At 41.1% G+C, this 17,078-nt stretch overlaps 1 protein-coding gene across 2 annotated transcripts in view; it reads left to right on the top strand.

Annotated features, from left to right (window-relative positions):
* The window catches only part of si:dkeyp-14d3.1 (transmembrane protein 132C), a 133,416-nt gene that overhangs the window by 25,004 nt on the left and 91,334 nt on the right, over positions 1 to 17,078 (top strand). The window contains exon 2 of one of the 2 annotated variants that reach the window (XM_057033532.1): positions 1,379 to 2,264. In XM_057033532.1, coding sequence (XP_056889512.1) covers positions 1,379 to 2,264 — 886 coding nt within the window. Of the gene's footprint in view, positions 1 to 1,375; positions 2,265 to 17,078 lie in introns of both variants that reach the window. The other variant, XM_057033531.1, reaches the window with a different exon arrangement.

The following is a 17,078-nucleotide window of genomic DNA, read 5'->3' as shown; positions in this document are numbered from 1 at the left end:
CTTACTGCTAGGAATGCTTATCAAAGCAAAACTGCCAAAGAGCTGAGAGACAGAGCTGTAGCAAGTCAACGATCTGGACAAGGCCTGAGTAAAATCTGCTCCCATTGCTGTTTCTAAGAGCTCAGCACTCTCCATCATTATCATTTAAAAGAAGCTCTGGTCATCCAGGACTCTCCCTACAGCTGTCTGAACTAACTCAACAGTCAGGGGGAGGGAATTTTGGTCAGAGAGGTAGCTAAGAACCCAGCGTTCACTCTGAATGAGCTCCAGAGATGCTGTGTGGAGATGGAGAAGGTTTCAGCCAACAGCTGCTGCAGCCCTGCACCAAAACTGGGCTCTCAGGCAGAGTGGACTGATGGAAGAAGCTCCTCAGGGAAAGACACATGAAAAAGCAGCATAGACTTACTGGCAGGTCTTTCTGGCAAGTCCTACTGGCTTGGAGGTCCTTCAGGTGTGTTTTTGAAAACACTATCCTGCTTTTCATGTGTCTTTATCTCAGAGGAATCTTCCCCTTTACTGAGCCATTCTATACCCCCAACGCTGCACCCTTTGACATGTCAAACGGTGGCTATTATTACTTTTTTAGTACTAGGAGGGGTAGGAACACATTTCACTGTGCGTTGTGTTGCCTATAATTCTGCGATATGTGTTATTTATCTTCATCTTTAGTCGTAGTATTAATATTATTAACTCCCTCTCTGATGGATCTAGACAGCTGTTGCACTTGTCTCTTGTCTTCATGTCTTGTCAAGGCATCATCCATTTTATTAGCAAGTAAACGAAGGCAATAGTTTACCTGGAGAGCTGCAGCTTTAGCCTCAGTTTGTGATAATTATGGTCAGATCAGATAATGTAGGGGAAAAAGAAACACAACTGTATCCCCTGACTAGATAAAAGAGGAGAAAGAGATAATCATATATTTTTGTTCAGACCTGAAGCTTTTTCCAACCTAAGTGATCCTGAATACACCTTCTGGTAAATGGATAATAGATTGTTACCCAGAAACATCTCTGTCTCTGTCTGTCTGTCTGTCTGTCTGTCTGTCTGTCTGTCTGTCTGTCTGTCTGTCTGTCTGTCTCACACACACACACACACACACACACACACACACATACAAACCTGTGTGTTCAATTTTGATAAAATGAAAATATGAATTAGTGAAAACATAATGATCCAGTTGTGCTGCCACCATCCTTTGTTTCTTACAAACATTCACACGGCTTTAGATGCAGAGGCGGATCCAACACTATCACACGGTGTGATCAGAGCTTTATATATGTCAGAGCTTTGTCAATATGTCATATCTCTCGTTACTTTTTGTTTTCTGAAAGAAAAGTGTTTTGGCACTGAGTTCTGTCTTCTTTCTGTCTTCTAGCAGCTGATTGTCGAGCTTTGGATGGACTGCCGAGATACTCTTCGCTCTCCACATACCTGCCTGTCAATTACCAGGTGCTTAATGCTGACTTGGCATTCTTCTTGAAAGAAGCCAACCAGGAATTCATGAGGAACTCCAGCCTGATGTCACGAACTGAGCCCTTCTTTATCTACCAGACCAGAAGTTTGCCCGCTTTGAATGCAAGCTACGGGCCTCTGTCTTTGGAACAGCCTGTCCCTTTAGAGCTGCTCCAGAGCCCAGGGACGTTCCCCACCTCCTCTCTTTTTACGTACAACTGGAAAGTACAGACCTTTATCATAGACACCAGAATTCACCTGGCAAAACCCAGAGTCCAGGTACTGTTTTACATCGCAGGAAGGGACTGGGATGACTACAGTGCCATCGACAAGCTACCCTGTGTACACATGTTTGCGTTCCATGAGACACAGGAGGTGCGTGGAACCTGCCAGCTGAAGGGTGAACTGGGGCTTTGTGTGGCTGAGCTCGAGCCACTGGCCAGCTGGTTCAACCCTCCCAGCATAGTGCCAGGGCGCCAGAGGAATCTTGATGTGTCCGAGGGTACGCCGGTTGAGCTCTACTACGTGCTGCAGTCCACAGAGGCAGCAGAGTGCCACTCTGAGGAGGCCAGAAAGGTCAGCTCCATCCGCTCGAGCCAGGAGGGGCAACTTGGTTCCTATACCTCCACACCCCTGAGGAGAATTGGCGGTGTGAGACTCTACCAGAACCCCACTCCACCACCGCTCTCTGAACACAGACTGGATAATAATTTTAAGGTCACGGTTCCATCCACACCGATCAAACAGAGGGAAACCATCTCAGCGTTCATCATTGTCTCAGACTACTCTCCTGTTGAGGTGTTTACTCTCAGGTAGGGAAGATTTTTGGTTTCCTTTCTGGATGGTGTTAAGGTCCTACTCGGTTCAAGCACTCCCACATAGTGTGTTCTGTATTTCTTTTATCACCCTTATCCCTATGAATTCATTATCAGGTTTGAGCAAAACAAAGCAAAATAGAGCAAAAAGATTGGGCATTAGCATACATTTAAAGATTTGGTTGGACGTTCATGATTTAGTCAGTGGAGAAAGGTGACTGGACCATAAATAGTGTGTAGGTGCCAAGTTCCCGTAAAGAAAACCCAGCGTCAAACTTTGAAGACTTGTTCAAACAGCAACTTCACACAGCTAATCTCACTTTGGCCTTAGAGGATCGCTTCAGTACCTCTAAACATCTAAAATTGGATTTCTTGGCAGCAGTTGACAACAAGCCAAGGAGAACTAATGAAACGTGTTTGATATGTGGTGAGTGAAATGTCTATTTGCACAATTTACTCTCCTTCTTTAAGGAAGAGCATTTATGTAGAGGGAACATGAAATCTCAGGTAGTAAAAGTTGTGGTTACAGATTGTTTATACGTTATTTATATGTTATACTATTCCTTTTTCAAAAGGGTTTGACTTTTGAGAAAAAAAGGCTAGGACTTTGGAAGAGAAAGTAATAGTGAGTGCTTACTTTATTGCATAATATAATGATTTTGATGAAGAATAATGAGCGAGTTATCAACCCGTGACAACAGGATAGTCGCCCGCATGTGAGAGTAATTGTTGAGTAAATGTTTTCTAGATTGGCCGGCCATAAATGAACAAAGTCTTTTTGGTTGCTGTGCTGTTTTGAGCCATCACACAGTGAGATGGGAGCAGAAGTGACACAGGCTGAGGTTGTTGGTGATGCTCAGTTCAAAACTATTGAGGGGAACGTCACAACGCAGCATAATTGGCTTTAATAGCCAGTCATTTAATGATGCTGTCAACAACGTGGCTCTATTACAAACTCCGGTCTGCTGGGGGGAGGTGTTGGGATGCGATTGTACCGTGCGCGTTACTTGTTCTGGATTGCACATGAGTGACACCATCTCAGCCAGCTGCTGTCTGCACACACTCCACACATTGTGTTCACGTCCAAAATCTGTTGCTAGCTTTTTAGAATCTTCCCACTGGAGTTATTTGTTTATCTTTAGCTGAAGGTTGCAGAAGCTCATCGGGGCGCCGGCACGGACGGTTATGCAAGTTTGTGTTGTTGTTGCTGCTGCAATTTAACACTGACTCCATAGCGTGCACATCATGGCATCTTTCATCTTTCTTTATTCTCATTTTACAGTTGCAACCAAAATTTTTCCATATAAATAATTCAATGCTGTGGATGCTGACTTTAAACAAATTGCATAAAATAATTCATAAGGTTTTTTTTCATTTAAATTGTCTTTGGTGGCCAGTATTTAATAATTGGCAAAGCTGTGAATTTTGAATGGAGATAAAAAGGTTCATGGCAACTATCATGTGACAACAACAATGTGAAATAATTGAATCAATTGAACAATTCATCTCATGTAATATTATCATAGATCTCCATGTCTGTCCCAAAAGAATTAAAAATGCCCTTATACCTGTAGCAGTATGTTTTATAGGCCAACCAATTACTGTTTTATAAGTCTATTTATAACAAGTCATTGTTTAATGAACCAGGAGTCTGCATTCTACTCCCAACAAGATCTGCAGATCATTATAGGGTTTCACCTTAACATTCTGCATAAATTAGATAGAAATGTATGTAAACCAAGGACAAATTGATTCAATTATAGCGACGAAATTGTATTTGTGTTAGCTCGTGGATCAAACCTCAGTCTTTGAGGGGTCAATTTTATGCAGGTAGTAGTCCATCATTGCAATCTCCATTTCACTTCATCATGTATTTGTTTTGTTTTTATAATATAATCTGTGAAGTCTTTATTGGCAAAGCTCCAAAATGCTAATGCTTTTTTGAAATCTTTTTGGACAAAAACAATCGTCAGGTGAAAAATTTAAAACGATTATATATATAAGAAACACTTTAAATATCAAAGCTGTCATACAAACAAGCATCAGTTCAAATGCAGAAAAGGGAGGTTAATAGCTTCACTTTACTGAAGCTGTTGATTGCTGCTAATTGCAGTGAGCAGATGAGTCATAATGATTTATATAATTAACGTGCAATTCAAATGAGAATGTCATTAATTAAAATGCATGTCCATTAGTGTAATGACTGAAGCCGATCTTAATCATGCTCGTTTGGAACATTTATAAACCTCCAGAGACTCTGCAGTAGGGGGTCAAGCCAATTCTTCAACCTGCCTAATGGAAAGTAAACTGTAGCTGAACAACAGTGTTTTATTTCTGCTTAGGTAAGGGAAAACCACTGAAGCATTGTTTTCCTGAATCATTTTAATCTTTATAGAAGTCTGTTATATTATCTCTATGATTGTTTAACGATAGATGTGCACTTGAGGGCCGCAGTTAAACCATTTTCAGTAGTTTTAACGAGTCAGAATAACTCTCTTTCACTTAGCTCCTAATAGATTTCATTGAGAGCTAAAAACAGTGAAACCCTCTTTTTTGTCCCTGAACTGAGGGACAGCTCTATCATCAGTCACATGGGCAGGGCCAGGCTGGGCCGTGGCAGCTGCGCCTGCAGTGTTTTTATTTGGCAGCACAGCACATGGCGGGCACAGGTTGGCCATCTGAGAGCGACAGATATGGAAAGGCCTCTGCGTGGTCCTGAGTGATAAGCCTGCATTTGTTAGGACGCCTAATCACCAGAGCGAGAAGTCTTTGATCTCTATATTCAAAACATTATTATCATCTGGGTTCTACACACTCCTGCGTTGTCCATTGTCGGCCTCAAATTCAGGGGCACGTGATCCTGTGAAATCTGTCAAATGGTGTTTAGGCTACAGCAGATTGAGTTGTTTATTAGATCCACTTTGTCACATCCAAAGTCAAGTCAAGTGCTTCATTATCCATTTTCTGTTTTGCTTCCTGATTCATTGAAGCATGTTGAAGCAATGGTGAAGCAGCCCCATATCAAATATTTTGATGGAAGGATATTGGCGCATGAACCGCTCTCCTCCCTGAACGTCTTCGCACATGTCGGGTTGGTGAACGGGGGCTTTGTGAGGCTGAATTGAAGAAATGGATGAATATGGTTTGGATGCTGCCTCACATAAGCCTTGGAGGAAAAAAGGAGCACTTTGCATCGACCCATGCACGAACACGCCAATACGCTGTCAGAAATCACCTGACATGGCACCTTTGGCAGAAATGACCATTCACAAGCATTCAACACAATTTGACATTTGACATCAGGCTCCAGGGATGCAATAACTTCTGTGACCCTTCTAACATGAAAACTGTATAGCTTCTTCTCGAAATAACATACAGTGTGGATTAAATATCTGTTGGGGCGAAGAGCTGAACTGGATTTCAGAGCTCTTTTTATTATGGCAAATAAGCGATTGGCCGTTTCTGTTTTCTGCTTGGAAATGTGTGGGAGTTCTTTTTGTAATTGTTATATTCTCTCATTTCACACAAGGGTCAAATTACTGGTGGTCCTGCTGTGATGACTTCAATGGAATTAAAGCATATTTCACCTTGCTGTAAAAAGTTAATCATCTAATGTCTGTCTGTCTCTCTGAGTGTCCAGTAGGATCACAGCATTGGTTCTGTGTGAGGCAGACTTCGTTTGAGCTGAACTGTGTTAATACACTGTGTCGCAGAAGTCATAACCCTGTCTGTAAAAAACAGCACAGGGCGTTATAATTGGTTCTCCATTCAACCAACCACCAAGCTAGTCTATGAGAACATTTGGATCTGCAGCTTCTTTTGGAAAATTTTTCTCATTGTGTACTTGCATTTCAGTATTTTGGTGCACTTAGTGGACAGAAGCAGAACATAAAAAAGCCCCTTCCACAGACCTCAAGACTGGCTCCATCTTATATTTAATGTAAGTCATCAAAACACCCATTTTTAAATTCAATTAAAATAAATCGCATCACGATAAGCTGGCCCCTTGTCCAGGGTGTTCCCGTCTCTGGCCTGAAGGCAGCTGGGATTTGCTCCAGAACCTTCATGACCCAGTTCAGAGAGGCAGCGTTAAAAAAATGAATGGACAGATAAAATATTGGATACACAGTGGTAATATTCTGACCGCTGAATGCAATTACCACCACCAGCATAAATGTTAAAATGCTAATCTGGCAATGTGAACATCTTCCCTGTGGGCATGATGCATTTTAAAACCACTATCAGGTAACAATTTTGGGTACAGTATATGCCAGCGGTCCCAGTCTATAGCGCCCTTTGAAATAACACACATTATCAAAAAAATGTGTTGTCGATTGTCAGATTGTCTGTCTTTAATGCCTGTGAATTCCCAGAATGCTGCAGTTTTTGATTTGCCAACAATACTGTGTCAACAAAGACTAGACGCCAGTAATGGTTTCAATCATTCTTTTTAAAGAAATAACTTTTAAAGAAAGTGGCTAAAGTGAGTGGTCTGTTTCTAATCTTTGGAATATTTTTGCTGGATCAGTGCTGCATGTTGGGGTAGTGGTGGGAAAGACAGATGGTCAGACATTTAATCATCAAGATAAAACAAAAGACACCATATGGAGATGACTGTCACAGTTAACGCAAATAATTTTTGCTCTATGTGGATTCCACACAGTCGGAGTGCTGCTTCTTAGTTTATCTCTGCTGGACGGTGTTAAGATGAGGTTGTTGACTCTGCACACCCTCAGACTTCTTATCAAAGTGGAGAGTGTTAAGTGGTGTACTTGTTTTGGACTATAAGTCCACTCTCGACAGTTGTTCCTCCACCAGTTTCTCAAAGGTAATGGGAACAGAACCTGTGTTACACTGTCCAAAGCACTGAAGAGTATTACTGCCATGACAAAACAAGAGCAATTTCATTGACTAATACCTCTATGAGGTTAAATGTAATTACACAAAACTGCTTCTGCCAGCCTCCAGCACTCAACCATTGACTGAATCCCAGAGTTACGAAATGCTGTTCCAAACCAGAGTTGCTTCTGATGTTATTTCAAGTTACATTTTATAGTATCTGGGTTTTTATCAAGAACAAGTCAGGCAGGACTCCAATGTGGAGTTATCAACAGACAGATCGGGAAATTTGAATGATTATTGAACAGCTCCATAACAGAAATCAGTCCAAATTGACAAACAGCAGATAGAATTTGGTCAGATATCCATGAAATAAACATGGAAAGACATTATAATACGATAAAATATACAGACAGATCCTCAGCAGGTGGCCCTAAAGTATTTTCAATATTTTTTTAAAATCCACTGCCTTTTTGAATGCTGTTGCAGGGCTAAGTAGATTCCGCTGTGCAAACCTCCATCTCTGAGGGCAGCTACAGACTGAAGCGGAGGCTGACTTGGCAACAAGCTCTACGGATGAGGAAGGAAAAAGTGGAATCGAGAGGCCGTCAGGAGGGAATCCAGTCATGAAGCTTGACGGAGTGACCAAAGCTGTGCAGGGACAATGAGTCAAGCAGGCCAGCTGGTTGCTGATACCTTGCTCTGGGTACAACGGCCAGACAGCCTCTAACTCGTTGACCTGTTATCACAGGACAGGCCACTGCTACCTTTCCCTTTGAAGCAACAGGGTGGGGGACTTTTGAAAGGTTCACAAGGGCGAATGGGGCTCAGCGTTCCTCCAGAGGGACTGACTGACTAACTTTGGGACACGTCTACTGCAGCGGGACAGCTGAAGCTCCACTCAGCAATCCTCGCCATTCCCTAATCAATGCTGGGAGCATGCAGGGACGAAACATGGACGACTAGGCGCACGATGGTGTCGTCCAATTTCAAAAGGATAGAGCAGTATCTGTCTGGTGAGGCCCTCTGGGAAGGTTAGAGTTGTTTGGTGGAGGGGGATTGATGTGTGCATGGATGATTTCACCATTAAGATCTGTTACATTAACAGGAATTTGTCGTGGGACAGGATCTGCTAGGAAACAGGCCAGGAACTAATAACTGCAATACAGGCTCTCGAAATAAGAGCCTTCCCTAATCAAAAACCATGGGTTGACAGAACTGTCAGGGCAACATTGGCGGCATGCACCACTGCCTATAATGATGAAATTCTTTCATGCGACATGTCGACATACAAAGCTGCTTGTTATGAGCCTGTGAAAAGTCCACAAAGGCAATTTCAGGACAAGATGGAGACAGACTTCAGTTTGGCTTGAACCTGTATGTATGTATGGGCCCGTCCAATTTGCATACAGGGAAACTGATGGAGAGATCTCATCATTGCCAGCCTACTGCTTTCCACCGCATCTCATGTGAACGGAGGGGAGGGCAACGATGTGGGAATGCTGTTTACAGATTCCAGTTCAGCGTTCAACATTATAGTTCCTCCTCGCCTGTCTGATAAGACAAAGCTGCTGAGAATCAACACCCACATATGCAACTGGCTGCTCAGCTTACTGAGCAGCCAGTTGCATATGTGGGTGAGCGCCCCAGGGGGTGAGAATGGGGAAGGTCTGACATCTAAGCCCCTGACCTTCAGCACAGGTTTGACCCAAGGGTGAATTTTAAGTCTTCTGCTCTTCAACATCTATGCCTCCATCATCAAGTTCACTGATGACATTGTTGTCATCTCGGGGTGCAACCAGCAGACCTAGTTCTGTGGTGTCAGTCCAACAACCGCGTCTGCACGACAAAAGATATGATGGGGGATTTCAGGAGGAAGCAGGGCAATGAGCACTCCTTACTAAAGATGAACGGCGGCAGCATTACAGAGAGTGGTGGGATCTGCCGAGCAGGTGGTCAGCCCCCGCCACCGCCGCCGCCAACCATATAAGATGATTCTGCACCCCCATGACTCTGGGCTTAAGGCAGGGACAGAGAGGGTGAAGAGGATTTCCTTCATACAGGATTGGCATATTCCATCCATCCATCCATCCATCCATCCATCCATCCATCCATCCATCCATCCATCCATCCATCCATCCATCCATCCATCATCCATCCATCCAGTCTCATCTTTTCCTATCCCAGTTATTAGCATAGTCTCTTTTGGTAGTTATATAAAGTTGTATCTTATTTATTAGGTATTTATACAGTCTTGCACCAAACACTTTTCTGCTACATCAACATAAAATTGTTTTCTCTAATATATTATCGTCTACGTTCTGGTTGGAAAAAGTTGTTTTCTTTTCTCCCTCTATTTCACTTTCAAATTTCCCCCATTCTTTGTGTGTGTCTTGTTGCCATTTCTCTGCTTGTTTGCATTTTGACCCAGAATATTTTTTCTGTTGCTGCTGACACCAGATTTAATGGTTTGGTTTTCATATCAGTCGTCTGCTGATGCCTTTTAGTTTGTCCAAACTTCACCAGGGTTCGTAGTTCTTTGGTTCACATGAAGAATTATGTCACAAGCATGCACACAACACAAAATGACACAAGTGAAACTAAAGACAGAACAGAATTCCCCCCAGATTATTAATTAAAAAAACGTATTATAAGGTAGATTTCTGAAATCTATTTCAGATTTGGGAAATAACGTAGGTTGTTGGAGTTAACCATCCAGAACTTCCTTCCAGCTGCACACAGAATTTCTGGAGTTCAGCCTCATCGACCAGTGGGTTCTTGGTCACATCTCTTGGTCATCCCTTAAACTCTGTTTTCCCCAGATTGCTCAGTTTCAGAAGAGTCCTGGTTGCTTCTATGATCTTCTGCTTCAGACTGGTGGAGCCTACTGTGCTCTTGGGAACCGTCAGTCCTGCTGAAGTGCTTTTTCCTCCCCAGATTCAGTTCTGGCGACCTTTTGATATTTTTAGACCTTATGTAGACCTGAGTGTGCCTTTCCAAATCTTGTCCAAACAATTACATTTACCAGAGATGGACTCCAATAAAAACATCTCAAAGATGAACAAAAGAAACAGAAGATTGTCACTGCAATTTTTTTGTTTTTCTTTTCTTCATAATTTTCCAATACAAAAGGTCTAAAATTCTGTTTTCACTTTATTATTCTGGGCAAAACATATGAGACATTCTGACTTGACTGTATTTGGAAATAGGAACCTTGTTCTGTCATATCTGCTCACGCTTCTTCCTGCTCAACTCAGCAGCATAATGTTCCAGTCAAAACAGGCAGGCTTTATATTAAAACAAGTAAATAAATGTGAGATAGGTAACAAAAACACAGAAAATAGTTCCACATGCAGTTTTTGCACCTATTGTACATGTTCTGAAAGGATTAGGAAGAAGTAAATATTTATATGCTCCTGTCCCTTGCTGATTGACTCAGGTCTGTGTAGATGTGACCTCCTCTGTCCTCAGACCCTCAAATTGGGTCGGAAATTTAAAAAAAAAAAAAAACTCTTTAGGGACAAAGAAGTTGAAGATGTGCAGTAGAAGCCACATATACAGAGAACATCAACTTTAACTTCAGCGACACGTCAACATTTGTGATAATCATATTGATGGCGATAGTGACAGTGCTGATAAGGCAGCAGAGCAGCAACAACAGCAGCAGTAATGGAATTCCAGAGACCGATCACTAATAAATGATGAAGGTTAAGAATCTCACTCCCTGTATTTAGTGACAAACTCTTTCTACTGGTCGAATTGATACTCATTTGGACATTGTTTAACATCTATAATCAGATTGTTTTGACCAGCAACTGAAATAGAGGAGCATTGCTTAGCTGTGTGGATTTGCTGCTGTTAAACATGCATAATGAGGCATGCTTTCGAGCGAGGCAGAAAACACTACATTTTCACAACAAGGCACCCTTGGCAGAAACAGCAGCATGACAGAGGAGTCTGTTTGAGGTCTCATTGATCACCCGATCAAAACACCCATTTGTGTGGAGTAACAGTAGTGGAAATTATTTTCACAAAATCACTGCTTACGGTGGACTGGAGCTGCTCTACATCGTGGTGATATCATGTATGAATAACAATGAAGGATTAGTCTCAAAAACATTTAAGGTGGTACCGGTATTGATTCTGACTTGTCCCTCATAGGTCATCAGACATGTTTACATTGTTTACACGTCCCGCATTAATACCATGGCCGCACACTGGGACTTATAACAGCCCACCATGTGATGGATTTAAAACATCTTGCCAATTAAACACATCATCTGATGAATGCGTGCGAACAAAGCTGGTTTGGGTGAGATTAACTCTTTGAGCATGCGCCTTTGTTGTGCTCACTCTGTGATATTTCCCTGCTTTGTATTGCAGGATGAGAGACGGCGTCACATCACAGGCTACAGGCGAGCCGTTTCATTATAAGCAGGAGTCATATCTTGTATTGTTTTCAAAGTAGTTCCTCTCACTGGCACATTCTGCTCAGTTAAAGAGAAGCTGGGTAAGGACATTGAAAAAGACACTTGAGACTTTAAAGCCATTAAATTTAATGTGCAAGTCATGTATAAGTCGGACTCATTATTATAATATGTTTTCTGGTCTGACTGTGCAAGCAATTCGGATTGCTATATGCCATTGATAATTAATCGCTATCCTTCTGTATGGATGATTCATATGGAAATGAAATGCAGTGAGGGAAATGTTTTAAAGGATATTTCCCTCCTGTTGTCTCAGGCGGCATAAAGAAAGAAACCCAATGCACTAAAGGGAATTATTTCTTTTGTTGGTGCAGTATCATGTGGCATGAATCACTGCGAGGGTCATTACACTACATCGTCCTCTCTGGCTGTGCACAGCCATCACTTTAACAATTGATTAGTTATTGATTGAAGTAACACAGCATTCTTCCTAAAGCAGACTATATTTCTCTATTTGATTACTGTACATCAGGGGGTTCAGGCTTTTGTGGTTCATGGCGTTTTCCCACTTTTTTCTTTCCAAGCCATCACCCATAAATGACAAAAAATCAATAAAACCAACTGTTTTCGAATATTTCCTCAACACAAACTTTATTTGCCTGGAATTTTCCTCCAGAAGATGGAACTACAGAAAGCTGATCTTTGGGTTGCTGTTAACTCCTATTGGCAGAGCGGCATGATTATCACCCTGATTACTGTCGTGTCATATTCATTCGTCTTCTGTTAATTGCCGCTTATTCCAAAGGTCATCTTGGAGCCGAAGCCTATGACAAAAACAGATCCTGGACAGTCTATTTCAGAGTTCACACACCATTCATTCACACACTCTAGTGGACCTACAGGACCTTGGATTAAAGTCATAAGAAATCACAGAATACTGCGATGGACAATGTAAACATGAAAATGTTTTTCTTTAAGTAATAGATGTAAAAAATTATGTATATATAGTGTGTATATATATATATATATATATATATTATATATATATATATTATATATATATATATATAGAGAGAGAGAGAGAGAGAGAGAGAGAGAGAGAGAGAGAGAGAGAGAGAGAGAGAGAGATGAAAACAGTGTATAACACTGCTACACAAGTCAAAAAAACTAAACTTACACACAACAGATTTTTTAAAAATAGCAGGATGCTACAGCAGTGTATTATGCTGTATGCAGTCAACACAGGGTTGTTGCTTCTCCTGCGATTTACCTCCAGAACCTGCAGGTGTCTTAAGAATGTTCTGTCTCGGTGTGACCTGCCTTTAAAATAAATATAAAATTGGTTGGAATGGCACTTTTCAAGCTTTTCACCAGGGATGCTCACACAAAAGTACTGTATATGTGCCTGTTGTGTAAGACGTGTCTTGATGTGCATGAGTGCTGCTGTCTCATCAAGTGTAATGTTGTGTTCAGACTGTGAATAATAAAATAGTGTCAGCCACGGGGTGTAAATCAGCGAGCTGCCTTTAAAAGCCACGTGCATCAGTGAACAATTGATCTAGAATTACGCTTCATTATGTTTGCTAATGGACAGCCATGACAAATCCGTGAAAGACACAGTGGTGAAAAATATCTCAATTGAATCCACAATATGCACTTCCCTCCATATGGAGGGTTTAAAACAATTAGTCAGGTTTGCAACAGCAACCTCCAGGGGAGAGACCTCTACCGGTTGGTGCCACTCCACTGAAATCACGCTGCCCACCAGTCACTCAATATTTGCATGTTTTTAGCCTATCCTTGCAACGCACGAAGCAGATTTGATTTACAAGCCACCGTTGTTTGACACAAACTGGAACTGAATTGGCAAGGAAATACTTTGATTTACTGGCAGCCGGTGCGGCAGTTTGGATCAAACTTTTCCAAGCGTGTGGCTTTAAATAACAATAAATAGGTCCTGCCAAGATAAGTTGTCATTTAAATCATATAATTTAGTATGTCTGCATTGAGTATGTGGGAGGAAAGATTGAGATCTTGCAGCCTAAAGCAGTTTGGGCCAATATTTTTTAAACCACTGTCTCTTTTCCTATTCAAACGGCGAGTTTCTGCATCAGTAGTGACATACATTCTTATTCCTCCGTGAAGCGAAATGGCCAAAGCGTTTAGAAACATCATTTCTTCATGTTAAGGAGTCTCCTCCCTTATCATTGAGGTGTCGAGCATCAGCGTCTTTGATGCTGAGCTTGCAGGTTTATTTTACATTATGTCTTTGACATTTTAATGAGCTAGTACAAGATGTCCCCTTGCTTTAACGTACACTGCTGCCAAACGTGGAACACACACACAGAGAAGCATCACTTCTACCACTAGCCTTCAGCAGTACATCCTCTCCCCCAGTTCTCAGAAATCAGTATTCAGTGTTACAACAACAAAATAGTCAGAATGTAAAGAATATTTCCTGCCAAATGCTGCAGAGCTTAGAGTTAAAGATGGGTGGTCCTGGGTGCGTCACCTGGCCAGGGACGCTCCGGTTATTTAGGCTTTTTCTCTTCACTGACAGATAAAAGGAATTGATTAAAATATTGCATTCATCGCTGTCATTATTTTGTATTAAAGGGTTTTCCCTGCCCATTGAGAACCCCCCTGAACAGGTCCCCTGAACTTTTCCTCATCTTATTAGAATACTGTAAAGCTGAGCATGCTTCCCCAGAACCCTCAGCCCCGCTGCTTTGTGTGTCTGTGTGTGAGCGTGTGTGGGTTTGTGTGTGTGTGTCCACAGCCATTAATATGTGCATTCTTAAGTGGGACACTAAGCCTCTGGGAGTTGCAATTGATCTCTGATACTGTAAAGGATAAATAAGTCAGCTGAGCTGCTATGGTTCATTTGCATTGAGCATGAACTGCTTTTTCTTTGGGAAATCAGGAATAAATCCTCCTCAAATTTGTTTACAACAACTGATTAGTTTGCGGTTGAAACATCTGTGATCAACGAAAAATATGAAATCACATAATGGCTTTTTTTCTTTTTCTTTTTTACCATGGAAAAATCATGTCTGTGGGAACTGATCAGATGCTGACAATAGAAATAATAGTGTGAAATTATTCCTACTATTACAGCATTTACACGGGTCCATAATGGCTGAAACACTTCAGGTCCAAGAAGCTAACAAGAGATAGACGATGAAAGACACTGTTTTTTATCAACATATAGCAAATGTAGCTCACTCTGGAGGGAACTGGAGTGAGAAGCAGAGTCCCTGTTTCAAGTCCCCGTGTGGAGGAAACATAAAAGACGACAAAAGAAAGGAAGAGAGGAAGGATGGAACGATGGGAGCGAGAAAAGAGAAATTGAAATAATATACTGAATATCCTGAAAAACAGGATCATTTGTTTTGAAGACATTCAGCAAACCCTTGTCCAACAGCCATTCTAAAATCACTGGCGTTGAATAAGATGGTTCACGCTTCGCCTGACTTAAAATTGGACAGATTAACTCTTAAAGTAATAGGAAACAGAGAACAAAATTAGATATCCTGGATCAGAGCAGTGAAACGAAATGAGCGGAACGGAGTAACTCCTCATGACTGGCAGCTCTGAACGAGGCTTTCGTTTGTTTAATACCGTCACCGTAAAGATGGAACCTGGTTTTGACGGAGGTGCACCTGCAGTTCTCCTCAAAATAACCAACATTAAAGACATTTCCATTCTTTTAATGAGCCGTTAATCTTTAAAACTAATAAAAAGTACTAATTCTTCTTACAATATAAGCTGCATGTCAACAACAGTCGCAATAATAATGTAACTACACGATGATTCATCGGCTCAGCATGAGATTACTTAAGGATGATTAATCTCTCAGTTTAATCACTGACCAAGTGTTACATTAAAGATTAGCTCGCTAAATGAATACACATGGACCTCGGAATAAGACACTCTGCTGTAAGGTTAATAGAGGCCAAGCTTTCACTGCTGATGAATAAACCGACAGGAACAAAGCCTCAGAGATCCTAATACATTTTCTGCTCTACATTATCCCAATAACGGTAATTATTTCTTTGTGCAATTAGCGAATAAATTAGTGTGTCTGTTATTCAATGCTAATTAAAAGGTCATGGTATTCAATCCTCACTCTGTATCTTAGACTGCTCATGTTTCTTTAGCGTAAACATGATCAAAGGGATAATAAGAATAATGTTTTATTATCTCGAAGCTAAACCATTTTTAATTTGTCATTTAATGTTTAATTTAGCGTTCAGAGATGATTGAATCTTATGTATATTCTTGTCATTGTCCTAATTTAACTGTAGATTTCATTTTAAAATAATTTTGACATAATTCCAGGTAAATATGTCTTATATCAAATTATAACTATATCACATTAATAACATTACATGAATAATACAGTTAGGTTCATATTTTGCTACAACATCCAGTCACATAGCTAATGTAAATTTACTGAAGAATATAAAAACTTTTACCATTCAGATAGAATCAAGAATATCGTCCTTTTTATCTGGTCATGTGCTCAGATAGAAAACATCATGTCACATTTGCACCTTTTTCTTATTTTCGTTTCCTTGATGATGACTTATGAAGCTTTTTTTGATTAAAAATAAATAAATCTTTATCCTTTATCATGTTACGAATGCTTTGTCAGACCACTGCAGTGTTTTCGTGGTTTCATTTAGGTAAATTCTAGGAAACCGCTATAGAAGGATTTCATTTTCTTGAACGTGAATGCACCACATCACGTCTCAGAAGACATGTTTAAATGGTCTTTGGTTCAGTCTCAAACTTTGACTGGAAGAAAATTGTCACTCTTTGCTGAAGTAGACAGTGTTTGTCCGGTCCAACTCTGTTGTTAAGTAAATGTTGGTACTGCACTTTTCTGCATATGTTAAAACTTCCAGTTTTTTACTTTTCTTTTATACCCCCCAGTACTTTTTAGGTGCAAACCCACATGTTCAGGACAAGGCAAATAGAATGTTTCCTTTCAAATAACACTGTTGTGGCAGGATTAAGAAGGACTCTGAGACGAAGGTGAGTTTTGCCAGTTTAAACCTTGAACGCCAACATGAGAATACAGAGTATGCAAAAGTGCATGGAAACATGAGGGTGCCAAACACACACCCCAACCCATAACTTTCCTGGGTGTGAGACATACCACCACGCGCCTGCCATGCTTAAAGTGAAATGGGCTACAATGTTGAGTGGGACAGGGCAGGTCCGATGGAGGAAGACAGCCGTCTTCAAGGTGTTTCATGAAGTTTGTCCTCAGTTAATGGTGCCTCTATTGTGTTTACTCTGCTCATCTAAACTTTGTGTGACAATCTCATTGTCTGCCTCCTGAGATCAGTAGAACATGCAGCCTTAGCGACAACATCTTCAGCGAGACACAGCGAGACTCATCGCCTCAGATCACAGCCCCCTGCAGCCCACCCCTTTCCCACCTGCATTTAATACCGTAAATGGTTTCAGAATTTCATGTGTAGGAAGCTTAACAGCCTAATCCCAAGCGGTTCCAACATAAACATACCATATTTCT

The sequence above is a fragment of the Takifugu flavidus genome, chromosome 5, assembly GCF_003711565.1.
Source record: "Takifugu flavidus isolate HTHZ2018 chromosome 5, ASM371156v2, whole genome shotgun sequence".
Taxonomy (NCBI): Eukaryota; Metazoa; Chordata; class Actinopteri; order Tetraodontiformes; family Tetraodontidae; genus Takifugu; species Takifugu flavidus.
Note: the sequence above shows the minus strand (reverse complement) of the source record. Positions and strands in the feature narration are given on the sequence as shown.